At 49.5% G+C, this 21,554-nt stretch overlaps 1 protein-coding gene across 1 annotated transcript in view; it reads right to left on the reverse strand.

The window, feature by feature from the left end:
• MRTFA (myocardin related transcription factor A) overlaps positions 1-21,554 on the reverse strand; it is a 181,037-nt gene that overhangs the window by 6,592 nt on the left and 152,891 nt on the right. The window contains 10 exon segments of the mRNA XM_079140783.1: positions 626-797; positions 935-1,045; positions 1,047-1,081; positions 1,084-1,188; positions 3,451-3,467; positions 3,470-3,599; positions 4,060-4,235; positions 8,627-8,788; positions 9,612-9,687; positions 12,659-12,714. Of these exon segments, the coding sequence (XP_078996909.1) occupies positions 626-797; positions 935-1,045; positions 1,047-1,081; positions 1,084-1,188; positions 3,451-3,467; positions 3,470-3,599; positions 4,060-4,235; positions 8,627-8,788; positions 9,612-9,687; positions 12,659-12,714 (1,040 nt within the window).

Below are 21,554 nucleotides of genomic sequence, written 5' to 3' on the forward strand. Positions count from 1 at the left end.
TGAAGAGTCTGCAAGACAGCCCCCGTGCTCCTGGGCCCACCGGCCACAGCAGGCACATCCTGTTGTGTTCTCCAACAGGCCTGTGAGGTGCTCACCAGCCTCTTCCCAGAATCCTCCTTTCACCATCCTAACCACAACATCCTAAACCCTGATCCTGGGGACAAGCTCTCCAGGAAGAATTTGATTGTCTTCTCAAGGGCAATGAAGAAGCCACTTCTCAAGGCCCCAGGAGGTAAGCTATGGATGTGCCCAGAGCAAACTGCAGCAGCAAAACAGCAGATTCACTGGTGCTCATTCTCCCAGCCTGCAGCCTTGGGCACACTCCTGTCTCCAACGCCTCTGCCTGGCTCCCAGAGGAAGATAATGCCCGTTTTCATGCTGCACTACAGAGGTGGAGGGAGACACAAGACATACGATGACGGGTGGGCTGTGGAGGGAAGTGACAGGCCCTGGAGTAGGTTCCAGGTGGCCCTGTCACTGCAGACCAGAGCCTGGAGCCTACCCTGCCTCTCACTGTTGTGGCTCCTGACCTTGTGTCTTCTTTGCATAAAATCCAGCTCCTGTGAGAGAGGCCAGCAGGCAGTGGCCCGGGCTTCTAGTGGAAAGGGGATGGTTTGCCACCTACCTTCATGTCGTCTAGGTTGGCCGGCAGGACTCCTGCCTTGGCAGTCTGTGGGGAGCTATTCTGACGTGTCAGTCCACCAGGCCCTGGGGTGCCGGATCCGGAGCCACCATTGCTGGTGGAGAGGCTGCGCACTGCGGGGGTCCCACAGCTCCCCAGAGTCTCACCTGCTGGCCTGAGAAAGAAAAAGACGGCAATGAGCAATGTTGACATCACCTCTGGCCCCGCAGGCAATGGGTCCAGGACCCTCCATGCAGGCCAGGGAGGCCCTGCCCACCACCAGCCCACCATGCCAAGGGCAGCAGCTCGTACTTAGGTGGGGCAGGCAGGATGGTCTGGTAGTTGTAGTGCTGCTGCTGCTGTTGGTTGAGGATCTGCAGCTGCAGGAAGAGCTGCTGCTGCTGCAGGATCTTGGCATAGGAGAGTCCATGCAGGCGCCCCCTTGTCCTGCTTTTTGGTCCGCTCGGGATGTACTGATGGTACTTGAGCTTCTTCACCTTTGGCTTCAGTTCCTTGGCCTTCTTGCTGCGCTGTGACTTCTCGGCTGGCAGACTTGGGTTGCTTTGCTGAGGAAACAGGGGACATGGCATCAGGAGCTAGCTGGGGTGGGGGTACTGTGAGAAGGCCCCCACCTGTGCATGCCCCGTCTTGTTTCACGGTGCCTCTCCAACCAAGAGCTGCTGGCCTGCAGGTAACGTCAACCAAACGCACAGGCTCAGATGTCACCATGCCCCCAACAGAGTGTGACACAACAAGGAGGCAAAACCACAGACAGCGTGGAGCAGGGGCCACACCAGACAGGGCAGGTGACCAGGAGAGCATCACGCAAGCCTCCCAAGAATCCTGAACAAGCTCTTGTCATACAGAAAATGAGGAAACAGGGCAGGGTGCACTGGCACAACCTGTGATCCCAGTGACTCAGGAGACTGAGGCCAGCCTCAGGCACTCAGCCAGGCTCTAAGCAACCTGTCTCAAAATAAAACATAAAAGGGGCTGGGGACGTGGCTCAGTGGTATAGTGCTCCTGGGTTCAATCTGACAGATGAAAGGAAGAAGGGAGGGGAAATGGGCTTACAGAAGTCAGAGAGAGAAACTCACAGAAGGATGCACAGTGACCTTCATCTTGATCTAGCCAGAACCTGCATCACGACCCTGTTCATACCCCAGAGGCTCCCAGCTGGCACAGCCATAGGTCCAAGAGGGTCAGTGGACCCAGGCTGAGCAAGGAGGGCAGCGGGTCATGTCTAGGAGGCCTTAGAGTGGGTGAGGTGAAGGACAGCAAGATTAAGCAGGCGAATGCTGGACAGTGTGGGGAGACTGGAGTTTCTGAGCAGAGGGCAACAGCAGAGCAGAGGCGAGGCAGGGATCAGCTGAGGTCTCAACAGATGGCAACAGGACACCCAGTGTCTGGGTGGAGATGATCAGCTAGGAGAGCTGGGGCTCAGGGGGAGAAGGAACAAGCACAGACAGCCAGATCAGAGAGACCCTCTCATGTGCCAACGTGTGTGTGTGGTGGTCAAAGGAGGGCCACGGGAGTGTCATGAGGAGCAAGCTCACGGGAGGAGCTCTGGGGCCATTTGAGAGGGTGCTGACTGACAGGCGTCAGCCGGGGCTGCTGGCAGCTCCTTCAGCCTGGAGTAGGAGCTGGAGATGAGGCCACTGGAGCTGCGGGTGGCAGCCTCCAGAACTGTCACATGGCCAGGTGTAGAAGGCGGCAGGACTTGGGGTATCTCCCTGGGAGGCAGGCAGCCTCCAGGGCCAAGTCAGGCTCAGCAAAAGCCTAAGAATGAGGACAGGCTGACCTCCAGGCTGTGAGCATTAGCCTCTCCTGAGGCTCATGGCCAGAGGAGCTACAGGTGGCCAGGGCGTGCCAAGTCAGGTATAGGGTCTCTGTGATGGGGGTATGGAGCCTAGAGAAGAGGAAAGGACAGGACAGAAAGCAGGATAGAAAAGCAAGTTGGGGGTAGAGCCCCCCAAAATCCCAGAAGCCAGGAGGTTCTGCAGGGCTGCAGGACCAGTGTCAGCACTCCCTTACTAGGGAGTCTGGACTCTTCTGTGCATGTGAGGCCAGCAGTGCCCAGCAGCGTCTGCCACCCTTTCTCTCTCGCTCAGGTCAGGTCTTGGAGAGAAATAACCAACAGCCAGCAGGACCAGCCATGTGGCCCTGGGCTTGTCACCTGCAGCACAGGACTCTCTGATGCCACTGGCACTGCTGAGTGAGGGGGCAGAGTGTGGGTGTGGCTTCATGGATGAGAGTGGGACCGAGAGCCAGGGAGCCAGGCCCTGCTGGCACACTGTCTTACTGTGGTTTGAAGTGGCCTGTCCCTGCCAAAACTCCTGCTGGAGGTGAACCCCACTGTGTCAAGAGGACAGACATGGACCTGTGGTGTTTAGAGTAGGGCCTCTGGGAGGTGATTAGGGTTAGGCAGGTCATCTGGGTGGATCCCAGACGGGGACACCATGACTTTGTCAAGGAACACAGGACACGTGCGCTCACTCATCTCTCACCATGCAATGCCCTGAACTACCCTGGAATCCTGCCAGCAAGAAGGCCATACACCAAATGGCCTTGGATCTTCCAGCCTGAGTTAAAATAAACCTCCTTTCTTCAGGACTTAGCCAGTCTGCGGCACTGTGTCACCAGAAACAAGTGGACTAAGGCAGTGTTCAGCCAGTGGCTGTGCCTGTGAGAGCAGCGTCACCTGTGGAGACCAGGAGGAAACTCCCAGACTCCCTCAGTCCACCTTGGTGGAGGATTCCTGCAGCTGTCCCCACAGGGCTCTGAGGGGTACAGTGAGAGGGATGGCACAACTGCTAGCAGAACTGTACCTTAATGAGCGTGGGGGTGGCTGTGGCGGGGGTGACAGCAGTCCATTGGGGAGGCTGGGGGGCAGCAGAGGCGGGGGAGGCAGAGAAGGCTGCTCTGACAAGAAAAGCGTTTCTCCAGAATCCGGGCCCATAGGGAGCTGAGAAAGAACCTGAAAAGGGGAGGGAAGTGAGGACATTAGCAACTCCAGGTCAAGCATGCCCAGTCTACCCTACCAGCAATGCGGGTGGCAGCCACCTCCTCAGATACCACCATGGCTGAAGGGTGGGCCAAGACCAGGGGAAAGAGAGCAAGCAGCACCAGCTGGCAGTGTGGTAGGTCTTGAACTTAGTGCACCAGGACCAGGAGGTACTGGGAAGGAGTGATGGGGGATGGGTCAGGCAGGCTGTGAGTTGGCCTGCTGGGCTGCCTCTCCCTAGGGCCCCAGGGGTGCTCAGGTTGCCAGAGTTGAAGGCCTACCATCAACCCCTCCCTCCTCACCACCAGAAACCCAACCCAGTGCCTGGACTACAGGCCAATGCTTCTGGCTCCTCTGTGCCCAGGGGAGAGCTAATTCTAGGCAGCCCCAGAAGTGTGGGGAAGCAGAAGTGTCTGGGAGTGGGCAAGCTTACCTGAGTGGGGGACATGGAAGTGGCACTGGGCAGTGGTTCACTGACTCGGGCCTCCAGGGGTGATGGCACTGACCCCTGGGACTCATGGCTGGCAGGCTGCTCAGGGGATAAGGCATCACTGCTGTCCTCATCAAAGGAAGAGCTGTCTGCTACCTTCGGGTAATTCACCTGGCCCACTGAAATCAAAGCCAGCATAAGACTCCATTGTGTTCCCCCAATAGCAGGGCAGGAAAGAAAGGCTGTCCCAGCAGAGGGCCTGACCCTTGACCATGAGGCAGTCAGACAAAGGGAGATTGGCACCACCTTGCCTTCTCGGTGCAATAGAGCAGGAGGAAGGTCAGGGTCATGGCCCTAACAGACCGGCAGAGGCTTCCGAGGTCCTCCCAGTACTTCCTTGGACTGAAGAAAGCCTTAACTTTAGCCTCTTGCTTTTTGACTGTACACTGTGTTTAGCTTTCTAAGTCAAGTTCTTTGCTCATCCCTCCAGCCTGCTCCGTCCTGGAAGACATGGGCTCTCCTGGACCTCATCCTCATCCCAGTGCGGATGGTACTTTACCCCATCCTATGGCCACGTAGTTCTTCCCCCTATCATGACAGCACATAATGAAGCCCTGTGTCTGCTGGTGAGGGGCCACAGAGCTCCAGGGACAGACCTCTCAGAGCTCACTCGACTCCCCAAAGGCCAACATACGGAGCTCAGCTCTGGGGCCAGAGTGGAGGGCATCCTAGAGGGGCGGGGACCTGTAGTGAAACAGGATCTGCAGAAGTAGGGTGGCCCTTTACAGGTCAGTGACCCTCGGAGACCCAGCACCTGGTAGCAAAGGCACCAGAAGAAAACATGCTGCTGCCCATAACTGCCCTGGCTGGACCCAGGACCAAGCTGTGCCACAATGCGTCCATGTCATCCCAGAGCTGCTAGGAGGACACTCCGTGTGGTGCTCCCACTCCGCAAGGGGAAGGAAAGGTGGGGACAGAGCAAGAAGGGTATTTCAAGAGTCATGTCACAACCACCACCTCCAAGTGGGTTGTGGAAGAGGTGCGCGGCGGGTCCAACTCCTCAGCGCCCACATAGGAGGAACTAAGGCGTGGGGAAGGCAGAGGTGTGGGGCCGGTCGGCCTGGGGAGCCCCCAGATGAGGAAGAGAAACAAGCCTCATTGGCTCAGGCTGGGTTTGTTTGGGGGTGAGGCTCCCAGCAACTTCTTCCTCCCGGGGCCATGAACTGAGGTTCTCTCCTGCACTGGACCTGGGAGGACGCAGCTGAGCGCTCCCTTGCTGGCCAACTACAGTAACAGGCAGGAGTGCCATGCACAGAGAGAACTGAGCTTGCTGACCGCCTGCACACCATGCCACACACATTTAGACTTGCCCCCAAACCTACTTCCAGAGTGGAGATCTGCTGTGAGGCAGCAGCTGCAACTCCCCAGGGACTGGTGCACCTGGAGGAAGCTGCAGGCCACGCTGGGGAGGAACGAGGCTATGGGCAGGCCAGAGCACACCAGTCTATTTTTCTGTTTCCTGGGGCCAGGGATGCGCTGGGAGCAGAGTCAGGGTCCCTGATCTCCAAAGCCTGTGGTTCAGTGGCCTGGGGCAGGGCAGAGGTTTCACTGAGGAAGCTCAGAAGCTAAGGGCATGTGTGCTAGGGAGAGACTCGGGAGACCTCCTGGAGGGGAGCGCTTGGGGTGAATCCTCACAACACCTGGGGGTGGCCTGAGGGGAAGGTGTAGGGTGTGTGCACACACGTGTGAACGGGCATGGGTGTGTGGGGAAGATCCAGCTCCCTCTTAGCAGGCCCCTCTCTTGTCCTCAGCTCTACCTCTCCTACCTCAGCCAAACCACTACCTGGGTGCAGGGTTCAATTTCTTCCCCTTCCTCCCCTGGAACTACTGCCCCACTCCTCAGCCTCTTCTGCCCCTGCTTCCTCTCCGTCCATAAACCTGCTCCAGCCTCCCATCACGCTCTCCTGCGTGAACTCTTGAGCAGACAGCTGCTGTTGCCACATCCTCACCTCCTGCCCCCTCAACGGCCCAACCTGGCTCTGCTGGCAAATGCTTCTTTGTCTCGAGTCATTGATGAGTCCCCTCACTACCAGACTACTAAACCAGGGGTGCTCCACCAGGCCTCCGGGCTACTGCCTGGCTATCCCTCTGCCCAAGATGGCCCTCTGGACCTCCTCCATTAGGCACACTCTGGTTCAAGCTCCAGGTTAACCCCAAACATGCTATCTTGTATGGGGTGCTTCCCTAGTCACTGTCACTGTCCCCATCCCTGAGAGTTGTCCTCGGCCAGCCCCACTGCACTAAGTACACACATCCCCTAGCACACACTGCCCACCATAGCAGCCGTCAAGGGTCTGGAATGAGCATCACCACTACCCAGCAGCCACCATTTCACGAGCCTCTCCAGGAATCAAGGACCATGCTGGGCCCTGTCCATTGCTGTGTGGGATCCTGCAAACGACTCCACTGGGCAGGTGACTCAGCTGCACCACAGGGGCCACAGCCCTTCTCCTATGCTGGGCTGGCATCAGAAATCACTCATTTAGACATTGATCTTCTCGTGTCAGACTGAATTTTCTGAGTACAAACCCTACCACACCATCTCCATGGGTTCAGGACTGTGCACAGGACATGCGGATTGCTTAGTCAGGGCTGTAGAGTCCAGAATCAGCCTGGCTACCCAGGAGCCTGTACCTAGGGGCTCTGAGGTGCCTAGAGAGATGAGGCCAGAGAGACAGGGGGGGGGAAAAAAAATCGGTGAGCTCTAAGGGCTCCTGTGCCCAATGGAAAAAGGGATATCGGGTCCAGGTGGGCCAGCCTCCAGCACGGCAGCTGCCACTGCCAGAAAATTCAAGTAGACTGGAAAGACCAACCATCCATCTCTAGGGAGGCCGTGAAGGGGGCAGGTAGGAGAGGCTGGAGATCCCGCTCTGTAAAATACATTCTTGGGCAAGAATGGATGGGTGCTGGGAAGGTGGCAGATCCAGAGGAGGTAAAGACTCCAGCTTCTCCCACGTGCCCTGCCCTATGCACCTCTTCCACCTGGCCACTTGTCTGGATCCTTCATAGCCTTCATATAAACCAGTAAATATAAGGATTTTCCCAAGTTCTTGAGCTGGGCCTAACCAATTATCGAATTCCAGGAGGAGGTCATGGGAACTGTGATACAGCCTGTTGCTCAGAAGCACAGGTCACACACCTGGAACTTCCAATTAGGATCTGAGTAGGGGCAATCTTATTGGACTGAGCTCTTAACCTGTGGGACCTGGCACAGGAGACAGTGTCAGGATGGAAGTGGATTAGAGACACCAGGTTGGAGTCCACTGAGAGATTGCCTGGTGTGTGAGGAAGGGCAAGCCAAGACACCCAACCAGAGATGCTTCATGCTGAGCGTGAGGAGAGAGACTGCATTTTCTTTTCCTGCAGGGATTCATTAGCCTACACCCCTGACTGTGTCACAAAGGGCCCTGCACATCCTGGCCTCTGCTCCCCACCACCGTCTGGGCATCCTCTCTTCTAGCTCCTTCTCCTGCCGCAGGCTGCTCTCCCTGCCCATTCCTCCCCTGCCCTGCCTCCTCCTGGTGACAATTCTGTTCATCCACTAACCCAGAGGAGCCCGTGTCCCCTCCAGTACAGCTTCTGCCTCTGCCCTAGGCAGGAGCTCTGTGGGGATGGAGGCTGGGCTGCCCTGTGGGCTACCATCCTTGCCCAGGACACTGCCTGGGGCCATCAGAGCTTGTTAAAGGAAATATCTGAGGAAAGGTCCAGGCCCTGGGAAGAAATTTCACTAATAAAAATAATAAGGAACCAGGTGCAGTGGCACCCACCTATAACCCCAGCTCCTTGGCAGATTGAGGCAGGAGAATCACAAGTTCTAGGCCAGTCTGGGCAACTTAGTGAAACCCTGTCTCAAAATAAGATTTAAAAAAAAAAAAAAAAAAGAAAGAAAGGAAAAAAAAAAAAAAAAAAAAAAAAGCCATAAATATAGGTTAGTGGCAGGAGTACTTGATTAGCATGCACAAGGCCCTGGGTTTAAACCCAAAGACCTTAAGAATGTGAAGAATGTGGAGGGAGGAGGAGGAGGAAGAGGAGGAAGAGGAGGAAGAGGAGGACCAGGAGCAGCAGCAGCTGGCTATAGCTGGCTATAGCACTGGCTATAGCTCAGAGGCAGTTGTTTGCTTAGTATGCTGAAGGAGTTGGGTTCCATCCCTATCCCTGGAGGGGAGAGTGTGGGGGCAGGAGCAGAGAGGAGAGAAGAGGGGAGAAGAGAAGAAAACTAAACAGTAAGGTACAGGTTTCTATTTCCTGACATCTCTACATGTAGATCCTGGCACCTACTTAATTATCATAAGACAGAAAAAGGCCCCTGAGCTTACAGAAGCCTCTGTTACTCTGTGTGGTCCTAATCCCTGGGGTCCCTGACACTGTCCAAGCTAATACATCTCCTTCTCAGGCTCTCATGCTCCCCCAGGGATACTCAGGAAGTCTGCAAGAAGAGCAAAAAGCCCAGTGCCCCCTATCCTTGTGCATCCTGGCTACAATCCACACACAGTGGTCTGTGCCTCCTCACCAATGATGGCTTCCTTCAGGCTGGACTCAACAGGCAGGATGTTCTTCTCCACCAGCTCCATGGGGCCAGGCCTCTGTGCAATCTTTTCGTTGAGGTCATCAGCTAGTCTGGCTCTCTTCAGCTTCAACTGCTTGGCCTGGAGGGAAGGCTCGGCCGAAGTCTCTGCCCATAGGAGAGAACAGGGTATGGGAAGAGGAAGAGAATCCCTGGTTCTGCCTTGGAAGCCCCAGAGTGGAGGAATGGAGACCACCAGAGCAGAAAGCATTTCAAAGGCACTGAAGGGTGGCTATAACCAGGCCAGGCCATCCCAGAGGGCATTCTGAGGTGGAGCTGCAGAGACAAAGGGGCTCAGATGATGCGATCCTTCCTGCTCTCCCTCAAACCTGGGCCAAGGGGGCAACTGTCCTTTTATAGTTCTGGGTCTCAAAGTCTTTACCTGTAAAATGTGGGGTTCAGACTTGAAAAGGTCTTTCCAATCCCCAACAAAAGCCCCAAACTAAACAAACAAAAAGTGAACATATTTATGCTGTTTTCAGAAAATTCTCTGGAAGCACATGGCTGAGCCAGGCAGGCACACTGAGCATGCTCCCCTCCACCCCCACCCCCACCTCAAGTAAATGCCCGTGAGCAAAGTGGAAGGGAGGGAGGGAGGGAGGGAGGGAGGGAGGGAGGAAGGAAGGAAGGAAGGAAGGAAGGAAGGAAGGAAGGACATTTTAAAAACAGACTTTGGAGGAGAGAGAGTCTTCCCTGGTAGACAGAAGGATGATAGGACCCAGGAGAAGAGGTCAAGCTAACCCAACAGAATGTGGCTGCTTCTTGGGCACATCCAAAAGCCAGTGGCAGCCACCACAGCACTGCTATCTGGCTGCATGAAGCCTCTGCCTGCCCCCTGCCAGCAGAGATGGAAAAGGGCAGAAGGCAAGCAGAAGAACGCACTGGTGCCAAGTGAGAACACAGAGAAAGAAGCATTTCCAGCCTCACACACCTTCCAAAATGTGCATCCTGACCAGCTCAGACCTCTCCGGCCGGGAACGAATCTTCCGTTTCAGATAGTCCTCTGTCTACAGAGAGAACACATCAAGAAACTCTCAGGTCCAGGTCATGAATTACAGTGTGAACAGGACAACAAATAAAGTCCTGGCCATAAGACTGCTGCTGGCCCCCTCTGCATCCCCCAACTGTGCCTGCCAGGGGCACCACCCTTCAAGACCCCTTGTTTCAGAGGCTGGGCTACTGATACATATATTAAAAACTACTACTTGTACTATCATAAAAGTAATATATATGTTCGTCAAAGAAAATTAAGAAAGAAACTAAAACAACAATAAAAGCTTTTAAGCAACCACTGTTGGTATTTGGGGATGTTTCTAGTCATTCTTTCACGCAGAAGATAATTTAATTTTGTAGAATTGTAATCATACTGAATATAATCTTATATCCCGTTTCAAAAAACTCAGAATTCTTTGATTTCATGAGCACTTTTAACTCATTCTGAGTGACTGCTGAATGCAATACTAACTTTGATACATGTGTCACCGCTCTAGTTCCTCAAAGTCCAAGGTCTTCATTTCTGCATTTATCAGAATAGGTAAACTAAATCATTCTCTCAATATCCAGAGCCAGTCCATGGCTAATTACAACATGGGCTAACCCAGATCTGACTCCACAGACTATGCTTTAACTTCCATACCAGCTTTTTCAAACCATAGATCAAGACTGTTGGTCAGACCAGCATAAGACACAGCAGGACAGGACCAGGTATAGTTCAAAATATCAGGGTGCACTATATGTATAGTGAGGGTCAAGGCTAGTCCTTGCCTTGCCCGTCTGCTCCTCAGTGCTCTCCTGGGCAGCTCTGGCCCACTCTGGGGGAGCTGATTCTCCAGGTGATGGCTTGACGTGGCTGTGGGCTCAGGGGGCAGCACCCCACCTGCAGTGGGCAGCAGTACTGCCTCGGTTGCTGTGGAGGATGGGCGAGCAGGAGTGGGGTTCTCCACCTCTCCAGACATCAGAGGGAGGTGCATTTTGTAAGCCATCTGAAACTCTGAACAGTAGCCCAGGCAGAAGTGTATACCATACTAATTACAAAAAAGTCTGGAGGAGCCTGCAGGCTGGTAAACTCATGCAGGTGCGAGGGTGGCTCGGTCCCTTCCCACACACCTATGCATCTCTTCTACCAACAGTAAACATATTAATGATGCCAAATGGCTGAAGCCTGGCTACCTAGAAGCTATTTGGGACTGGGTTGAAAGATACAGGTTCATAACAGAAAAGCAGAGAACCAGATGCAGAAAGCAAAGATAAAAACTTGGCAGCTGATACCATGAAAAACACTCGTGACTGCTGAAGAGCCTGAGAGGCTGAGCAACTGGTGAAAAAGGAATCACTCACGAGAGGTGAAGTGTGTCAGCCCCTCTTGGTGTGACCTGTGACCTGACACTGCTGCAGCCACCAGAGATGCCTCAGGGTCATCACAAGAAGCTGCCTGCACGGGAGCCACAGATGTGGTAAGGGTGCTACCACTTAAAGAATACATGGAACCCTTGAACACAGGCTGACAGTGCTCTGCATCTTATTTACATGCAAAAGTGGGAGGTTTCAAAGCTCTGAGTTGTTAGAACTTATCAAAGCTCTGCTGTAACCAAGCCAATATACTCATTTTTCATATCTCAACTGAGATAATTTTTAGTATGTTCTTAAATATGAAAGTAGTTATTGTAATCTGGAAGTCATCTGTGAACAGATGTGCAGGATAAGCACATATTGGATGAATATGCTTACCATATACTAGGAAATAAAATTACTTTGCTTAAAAAAAATGGAATCCACAGAACAAGGTTTGTGTGAGCTTTACAACACTAGCTGGGTAAGTTAGCTAACCTCTCTTGGCTGCATCTATGAAATAAAAGGATAACAACAAGGGGTGGTGGTGCATGCTGTAATCCCAGGAGGCTTGAGAGAGGAGGATTGCAAGTTCAAGGCCAGCCTGGACAACTTAGCAGGACCCTGTCTCAAAATAAAATAGAAAAGGGCTGGGGTGCACCCCTGAGTTCAGTCCCAATACTGGGGAAAAACAAAAAAGGACAACTGCAAATGATCCGTAGAGCTGGTGTGAGGACAGACAATAAATGGATTTGACCTCACATACAGAGGCACTTGACAGGACAACAGCTGTCCTAATCAGTGCATGTCCAACCCTACACAGAGCTTTCAGCTGGCAGGGCAGGGGTTGGGGGGAGTGGCTCGCACAGGCAAATCTGCTGACCCTTTGTCCCCAGTGGGCCCTCTACTGCTCCCAGCAAATGAAAACAGTGCAGTTTGTTGCTGCTTTGGTTCCCAGAACCTATGACCTCATTCTTCCCATTCACTAAGAATTAATCATAATTTTCTAAGGGGAAAAAAATAGAAGAAAAGTCTTTAGGGGCAAACATTTCAGATTCTAAAAGAGGTGTGGCCCTCCACATAGGCAGGAGGAAGGGTCTTTTTAATGTAAAAGGAAAAAGGAAAAGGAGTGGGAAGGAAAGCACATTCTGGTGACTTCCCCATCTCTGCCCACACTGGGCAGGAGGATATTCCCCTGGGGAACTGAAACTGAAGGGGACAGGGACACAAGTGAGGTGCTGCAGCAGGAAACCTAGGCTCAGAGACACCTGCTTCTGCTTTCTACAGGATGCAAATGGACACTGGCTGTTCTGGGGCAGGCAGAGACCAGGGAGGCTTCCTGGGCGCACCTGTCTTGCAAGGGTAGGGCAGTTCATCCTGGACACAGGAAGCTGTTTAGTGGCTAATATTGGTGTCCAGAGCTAGGTTCTAGGAGGGAGGTCTGGGTGATCATCCCATACCTTCAAATACACTGAAGGAGAACCTCACTCTGACCTTATTCCATGGGATCACTGTAGAAAGTGGTTGGGAGGGACAAAATAGGAAGCAGAGGCCTCTGCGTCATGCAAGGGTGGACTCAAAGGTATGTAACCAGCAATGCAACGAGCACCAAAAACACTCTAGAGGTCCTTGAAAAGAAGGGAGCCTTACCCTGGCCCGCTCCAAGCTCCTTCTCTGTTCATGAAATGCAGCTGGACTTTTCAAAGCTGTTGAGAAAAGAGTCAGCCAAGAATTACTTTTCGTGAAACATCACATTAAAATAGTACCATTTTCAGTGGAGAGGCATCTTGCATTCAAGTTAATTTTTAGCAGTGTTATTAACATAGCTGGAGTAAAGAAGGAAGTGATACCTGAGCAAGCGTGAGCCTTTATGGCTTAGCTACCCTTTTAACAGTGAAGGTCCCTTTACGATTCCCAATAGGAGCAGTCACTGCCTAAGCCTAGGCTCCATAATGTGCACAGCACCTAACAGCCAAGCACTCATGGAGGCCACCCGTGCCTCACTCCACTCTCAGAACTTACACAGGGCAAGAAGGATCTGCGTTCCAGGCTTGCCTTCAGCCTCATTAGGAATCACTGAATGGACAAATGGTTTCAATGAACAGTTAAACCGAAAAGGTCTATCTTCTCAGGTGCTACTTCCTTCTTCACTTCAGTTGGCAGTAACAGTGCTGCTAAAACTAACTTGAATTTCATCTCTAAGGACTAAAGGAACTTCCCAGCCACCACATGGTTTACCCTTGTGAAGCACACACTCCACTGGTAGCTGATAAGAAGAGTGTAGTTCTAGCTCTATTCTGGGGACACCATCAAGTGGACCACAGGGGACAAGCCCAAACCAAGTCCCTCTACAAACACTGTGCTGTGAACGGAGGATCTGTCTCAAATTTGACTCTAAGGATGATTTAAGACACTGAGGAAGAGGGGAAGGCCTGACTCACTTCAAGTAGGGAACAATGGCAATAAGAGAGAAATTTATAAGACTGTGGTCAGTTTCACTTCTGCTGCCCTAGGGTTTCTGAACAGCTGTGAAACTGTACACAGAGATAACTTTACAGGCTTCTGGCTGTGGTGGGAGTGCAGTGGTAATAAGAGGCTAAAAGTAGCAAGAGCACAGATAGGACCCCATCCTGCCCGGGCTTCTGTGCTTCCTCCCCTTCCTCCCTGGGGGTTGGGCCTCACAAGGGCAGTCCCAGAAGAAAGTCTCAAATGTCCCAGAAGTACTTTTAAAAAAAAATGTATCTTAGGATAAAAAAGAAACTAGTCTTCAAAGTTCCACTAAGAGTCTTTCCTATCCTCTGACAGCAGGGGGAGCTATAGGTTTAGCAAATAAATCTGGAAAAACCAGCACCGGGTTCCTCCCCTACCTACCAGAGCACCATCCAGGTTACTCCTGAGGTAAATCATGCTCCCTGCTCCGGCTTCTACTGAGGAAAGATGGAGCCCCAGGGTGCTGGAAGCTGTGCTTGGTATGGTGAATGCGCAAACCTAGCCCCAAGAGTTCAGCACATGGACAGATTTGGTCAAGGAGAAAACTTCCAGTGCGTGCTGCCCGGCCCCAGCTTCCTTCTCTCTCATTCTCCACAGCACTCCCGGTCTTGACAGTCCTTCCAGTAGCTTCCCTTATGTCCTCATTGTTTGTAACACTGTTACAGTAAGCTTCACAGAGGCAGAGCAGGGTTTTGTCTAATTCTTCCATTTCTCACAGACTCCACAGTGCCTAAACTACAAGACACTCAATGAATTAATGAATATTCTGTAAGGAACGGAAACAAGAGGCCAATGACAGGACAGCACACGGAGTCTGCGGTGCAGCTTGAAACTTCCATTAACAGTCAGAATTCTGACTTTCACCTGGCTCAAAACTTCACGAAAGTCCTAGAGAGCAAGTCATGGATTGTGTCCTTAGTACTGGGTTCTACCAAATACTGTGGGCATGACTGCTTTCTGGGCCTCACTTTCTCCCAGAGAGTAAGAATCTGCCCACCTCCGCAGCTCTCAAAGAATCACATGGGAAGAAGTGCACTACCAAGCACACGGAGGTCCACTCACCACGTACAGCCTGCTGCCACCTAACGTGGAAATTCCTTCACAGGCCAGCTCATTTCTGTACTGCAGTCACAAAAGATCTGTGTAAAACCCTGGATGCCTCAACAACCTACACAGGCTATCCTAAGAGGTAAGGCACAAATCCAGCATCTGGAAAAATAACTCACAAGCACAGGACACCTTGATGGTAGGGGGCGTATCACTTTGGTGAGTACATGAAGGCGCACTCCTAATGGGAAGTTGGGGGGCGTGATAGGAAACAGTTACCGTATACAGACAAACTCCTACTTGGTCCCACTGATTTAAGGGAGTTTTCATGTGACAGTAAGAAAGAAATTAATATTCATCAAGTCCCTACTTATGTGGCAGGTACTGTTTCAGATGTTTGAAACATGCTAGCTAGTTTAACATCCCTAACGATTCCATGTGTAAAGTAATATTCCACTTTAAGCCCCAGAAAGTTAGGAAAGGCTAGCAAATGACAGTCAGGATCATGACCTAATTCTGTCTTGCCCTCAAGTCAGAACTCTTTCTTCTCTCGGTTTCTTAACTTCTTCAAAAAATAGAGAAGAAACGAACCTGCTGGATAGGGGTGGGAGAAAGGTGGTCAATTAGATGTACTAGTCAGATGTGGATCCAAGCACAGGCAATGTGAGGTCAGCTTGACCACAGTACTGAGCACAGACAGGTGGAAGGAAGACTCAGAAAGGGGGTTCAGGAACCCATCAGGGGATCCCAGGACTTTCAGGCATCAAAAGGCATAATTTAAAACCTAGTACTCACCATGAGCAGCCCTGAACCTAATATTAGGGGATGACTGAGAGGTGGGTAAGAAGGCTGGCGGAATTCATTAGCTGAATAAGGTCTGGTCAAGAGAACCAAAAATGAGGACCAAGAAAAGAATTCAAGCTAATAATGAACAATCCCAAATAGCAGACTGATTTTTACAGTAACTTTATAATCTCATTGAATTCTCTTTACAGAGCACAGGAGGGGTGCTTTTGCAACATTATGTCTGATGAAACCCACAGGAGGTGAGCTACAGCAGCCTGTCAGGCCACTCTTCAAGGGGTGGGCCTAACCCAGGCCCAGTTTCATCTTAGCTTTCTTCCCTTGTCTAAATGTGACAACACTGGTTCCTCTCAGCCCCCAAGCAGTCCAGCTCAGTGCGTGCTTCTCTCACCCCATTTTTAATTCTGTTCCGCATTTCAATAGCCCCTTCTGCCAGGTGGAAGGAGAAGCAAGGGCTCCTCTTCCTGTGGGCTTCTATCAGGACTAGCTGCTTCCCAGGTTCACCTGAACAGAGAGCTGGGACAACAAGTGCTCCCGGCCCACTGGGTTTGAGACTGAGCACAACTCCTGTGTGTGTCCAGCCAGCTCTATTAAAGCCACATTCCAGAGTGCAGCCTGGTAATGAGATGTAAGATGATGTGGGTAAAGCTCTGGACTTCTTGATGCAGAAGCAAGTAACAATGGAGAGTGACAATCACCCAAGCTTCCATGTAAGTAGAGTAAGGAAGTAGAGCAAAGCACAAAGTAGGTTTTAAAGTTTAGGGCTCTGCTAGTTGTGAAAAAATGAAAAAAACTCAGAGTCAACCCAGAACTGTGTGTCCCACAGGAAGGGCTGCATTCATCTGGGCTCCATGGCCTCCTTCTTGCTGCCTTACAGATCTGCCAGAAAGAACCAGAATATTACTCATTCAAAATTTCATTCTCCCAGGAACTCCTAGAAGGCAGTTTCTGGAAAAGGGAAGATCAATGCGAACACAGGAGCTACCCAGACTGCACATTTCTGGTGTCAGAGGGCAGTTCTTGGCTGTCTTCTCCTACGCTTGCAGGCTGGTTCCAATGGAGACCTGCATTGCTTGGTGCAAACAAAGGGAAGTGTGCGCCACATGCTAAGAGGAAAAATACCCAAGCTCTCCACAGATATCAAGGGAACAGAAGTGGCCAAGAGCAGCACTCTTAATCAGTTTCAGTTCTAGATATGACCCTAACCACCAATTAATATTCTGGGCCCTTTCCCCAACCCCTGATATGTTTGTTGCCTTAATTGAGGTCATTTGTGATCTAAAGAAATAAAAAGGGGGAAACTGACCATCTTCTTTTTCTTTCTTTTCTTCTTTTTTTTTTTTGGGGGGGGGGGTACTGAAGATTAAAACAAGGGTCACTTGACTACACCACTAGCCCTTTTAATTTTTATTTTTAAACAGGGTCTTACTCAGTTGCCCAGGCTGGTCTTGAATTCATGATCCTCCTCCAACCTTAGCCTCCTCAGTCACTGAGATTACACACCTGTGCCGGGCTTCCATTTTAAGAATATACAGGCAATCACTTACAGGAAGAAGTCAGTGCTGTGCTAAAAAGGATGCCCATAAGGTTTTGTGCTCACAGAGTGGACCCTGAGCCTGACAGCCTTGATTCAACCTACTATGAAGAGTAAACTAGAAGGTCCTTAAGAACCAACCTATCAGCAAGTACAGGACATCAAACAAACACTCCCTACTCCCCAGCTCTAGATTTACTTAAACATGCAGGCAAGTGAGTCTTCCAGGATCACAAAGCAATTCTGGGAATGGTTCTCATCAATGACAGAAGTAAACCCTCAAGCCTCATCTCATTATCATCACCAAGGAATATGTATTAGGTGTCTGATTCTGCATGTCACTCTATCAGTGCTGACAATTATAAAAACCATGGTTCCCACCCTTGATAAGGTCATATGCCAGAAGCACTCAAACAACTCCGTATTCAGTGGAATTCAAGGCCATGAACATCACAGTTGGCACCGTTCTTGGAGTGTCACCATGCAGAGTAGCCCAGCTCTCAGGCAGGCCACTGTGGGAGCAGAGAGCACATACACAGCACAGCAGCAGGGCTATGCAAGGGGGGATGACACCTAACAAACCAGGTGGGACACAGTCAACAAACAAGTAAGCAAGCACTGCACCAGCTGTGGAGGATGAGGACACACAGGAGGCCCAACTCATGGTCTAATGGGAAAAGACAGATGGTTATGATGCAAGATGAAATGCACCAGTGGAGGTAATTAAAGATGCTAAAAAGGACAAAGAGGTAAAATTCAACCTGCACGAACAGTATAAGAACTGTCCAGAAGTCACACGAAGGTATGAAAAAACAGGCGAGTTCTAGGAACTACAGTTCTCTCATATGGGTGAACCAAGAAGTTCCTGTGGGGATGATGTGACTAGCCAGGGAGGGAGGGCCCAGCCCATGAAGAACTACCATGCTCTCCTGTAGGGACTTCTGCTTTTGTGAAGATGGAGTAGATAGATGTACTGTTCACTACTCTTCTCACTAAACACAAGTAAAAACTCTGGATATTATATATGTATATTTTTTAAAAGGGATTCTGAAATATGGAAAAAGGCAAACTGGTTAGTGAGGCGGGACTCAAGGAATGACAAGGTGCTGAGTTCCTTTCTGGATTTTCTTTAACCTCATATATCCCAGACTTGGAGCTGAAGAAGCTCCCAACTCAGAAATGCCTATGAGTGGAGCTAACAATGTCCCCAACAAAAGCCTTCTTTCTCCAGCATGGCCAGGAAAAGGGCAGCCCAATGGACATAAGACTTTAAGACAGTCATTATTCTGCTTTAGTCAAACATCACAGGAAAGAAATGATGGCTACAATTCTACACCCACCTGTCTCAAAAGAGGCCAAGTTTGGAGCCTAGACGTCCACCCTTAGAAGGTTGTATGATGTGCTTTAGTACCCCAGGTGAGGTGGGGTCAGAGAAGACCAAGCAGGAAACTGGATTTTTATTCGCACCAGCTAGTAACAAACATCCCACCTCCCATAGTATAAGTGGAGACCCTGTGGGGGGTCTAGACTTGGCCCTACTCCTTCATGCCGGGGTGATGTCAGAGGAAGGCTGGGTAGCAAAGCTGGCCACCACGTTAGTGGAGATCATATGGGGAACATAAATTCTCATCCTTAATGAGCAGCCCTTCCCACACCACCAGCTCTGGTGTCAACAGCTGCCAAAGGGGGAACCTGGACTTCTACCTCTACTCAGGTATAAGGAGGCAGCACAGTCCCCTCCTCTCCCCTGCCAAAGCAGTATCAGAGAAAACCAGCTAAAACAGAGGGAAATAAAATACAGAGACTCATATGACTAAAATGTCCAGGTTTTAATAAAAAACCACTCAACACATCAAGAATAGGAAGATTTCACAATGAAAAAAAAAGACAATCAAGAGATGCCAACATCAAGATGAGAGATTCCAGAAAGGTCTGATAAATTTTTAAAAGCGCCGTTGATAAAATGCTTTAACAAATGACATACATGAAACAAAAGAAAGAATAGAAATCCTCAGCAAAGAAATAGAAACTTTCAGCAAAGAAGGAGAAGATATAAAGATAAAACAAATGGAAATTTTAGAACTGAAAAAAAAAATGTTGAGAACTCAGTGATGGACTCAACTATAGAAGAGAGGTGACAAAGGAAAGAATGAGTGAACTAGAAGGCAGAACAACAGAGACTACTCCACCTGAATGAAGAAAACACTAGAAAAACACAGAAGAGCCCCAGGGACCTGTGGGCTTCAACAAAAAATCTAACATTATTATATCAACGAAGTCCTGAAGAAGAGAGAAAAGAAGGCAATAAGAATATGGAGATAGGGCTGGGAGATAGCGCAGCTGGTAGAGTGCTTGCCTCGGAAACACAGGCCCTGAGTTCAATCCCCAGTACCGCCAAAAAAAAAAAAAAAAAAAAAACACGGAGATAATGGCTAAACACTTTCCAAATTTGTCAAGAGACATAAACCTACAGGTTCAGCAAGTTCAGTAACCCCCAAGAAGATAAACCCAAAGAAATTCACACTTTTTTTTTTTTAATATAAAACATCAAATAGGAAACAACTCCATTCTTGTTCATGCAGTTCTGATTATGTCACTCCCCAGGTTGATGTGGTGGCTATACACTAATCTCAGTATACGATTCTTAATAACATGTGTTGGGCCAGGCATGGTGGCCCACATCTGTAATCCCAGTGACTCAGGAGGCTGAGACAGGAGGATAACAATTTTGAGGTCAGTCTCTTAGTGAGACCCTATCTCAAAATTTAAAAGGGGGGCACTGGGGATATAGTTCAGTGATGAAGCACCCTTGGATTCAATCACCAGTATCAAAAAGATAAAAAGAGAAGCAACACATCTGGTAATTTTTCACCCAATGTCTGAACTCACATGATACCCTTACCCCACTTTCAACTTCAAGTTTTTCAAACCTTAAAAAACAAAAACAAAAAACCTGAAAAGATCTGTAACTCTGACCTAGAGTCACTGGTTATCTTTCATCCTCATTTGCACTCCTCTCCTACACAAACATTTAATCCTTTTTTCATTTTTAAAATTAAATTGTAGGTATCAATCACAGCATTTCACCTTTAATTCTTCAGTGCACCTTTCCTAAGAATGAGGAAATTCTCTTGCATAACTAAAATACTTTCATCATTCCTAAGAAAATTAACATTAACTCAATAATGTAATCTAATTTAAAGCCCATATCTGAAATTCCTCAACTGCCCCCCAAAATTCTCTCTTATAGCTATTTGAATTTTTCTCAGTCCAAGACTTAATACAGAATCTGCATGTTGTCTCTTTAGTCACAATTTAGAGTAATACTCCTACCTTTTTGGTTTTCATAACTGACTTGTTTTAAGTATGAAAACTGTCTTGCAGAATATCCTATATGCTGATTAGACTTAAGTCAAACATTTTTGGAGAGAAGACCACAGAGGTGACATGTACTTTGTATCAGGAGAAACAGGATACGGCTGTCTAACCAACAATGGTGATGAAAGCTTGAAAGATGACACCAGGCCTATATTCTGCAGACTGAGGCAGGAGGACTGTAAATTTGAGGCCAGACTAAGCAATGTAGTAAGACTCCATCTCAAAAACCCAACCCTCAGAGTTGGGACAGTGGTACACACGTTTTTTTACAAGATCACTCCAACAATGATCAAGGTACATTTAGGAGTGGTGGTACAGGCCTATAATCTCAGCAACTAGGGAGGCTGAGGCAAGAGAATCACAAGTTCACAGCCAGCCTCAGCAACTTAGCAAGACCCTGTCTCAAAATTTAAAAAGGGCTGAGGAATGTAGCTCACTGGTAGCACATCCCTAGGTTTAATCTCTAGTACTGAAAGAAGGGAAAAAAGTAGAGTTAGCCAAGTGCGGTAGTGCATGTCTATAATCCCAGTGGCTTGGGAGGCTGAGGTAGGAGGATCACAAATTCAAAGCCAGACTCAACAAAATCAAGGCGCTTAAGCAACTCAGTGAGACCCTGTCTCTAAATAAAATACAAAACAGGCCTGGGGATGTAGCTCAGTAGTTGAGTGCCCCTGAGTTCAATCCCAGTAACCCCCACCCCAAAAAAAGAAAAGTTGGAAGAACAAATTTGAGTGGCTAGGTGAATGTCTGTGCTACTGACACTCTTTGACAAGAGATCCGGGGCAACAAACTTGGGGTAGAGTAGAAGAGACTGTTCAGTTTTTAGTGTTTATGAGACATCCTATTGATGCCCGAGTAGCAAGATGTGTGTATGTATGTGTGTGTACAGATGTTTCTCAATTTATGATGGGGCTATGTCCTGATAAATCCACCGTAAGCTAAAAAAACTGCAAGTAAAAAATACATTTAAGAAACCTAATCTACCAAACGCCACAGCTTAAACACAGTACACAGTTTTGGTGGGCATGAGAGAAACAGAACAGACTCTAATCAAGTATTATTTGTGTTTTTTACTCCCCCCAAATTTGATAATTACAAAAAAATAGTAACAGTGATTTTAATCTAATCTTTCTCATTTGGCCTTTTATCCTGGATAATCTTTTGAAAACGAATGCCACACTGTCCTTTTCTCTAATATTGGCAATGGAACAGAAGAGAGGACTTCATATCTATCCTTAGAAAATGTCCAGGGGCACACATTGTCCTACTCCTCCCTATAGTCCTCTCTTGAAG

Source organism: Sciurus vulgaris (genome assembly GCF_902686455.1).
Source record: "Sciurus vulgaris genome assembly, chromosome: 5".
Classification (NCBI taxonomy): domain Eukaryota; kingdom Metazoa; phylum Chordata; class Mammalia; order Rodentia; family Sciuridae; genus Sciurus; species Sciurus vulgaris.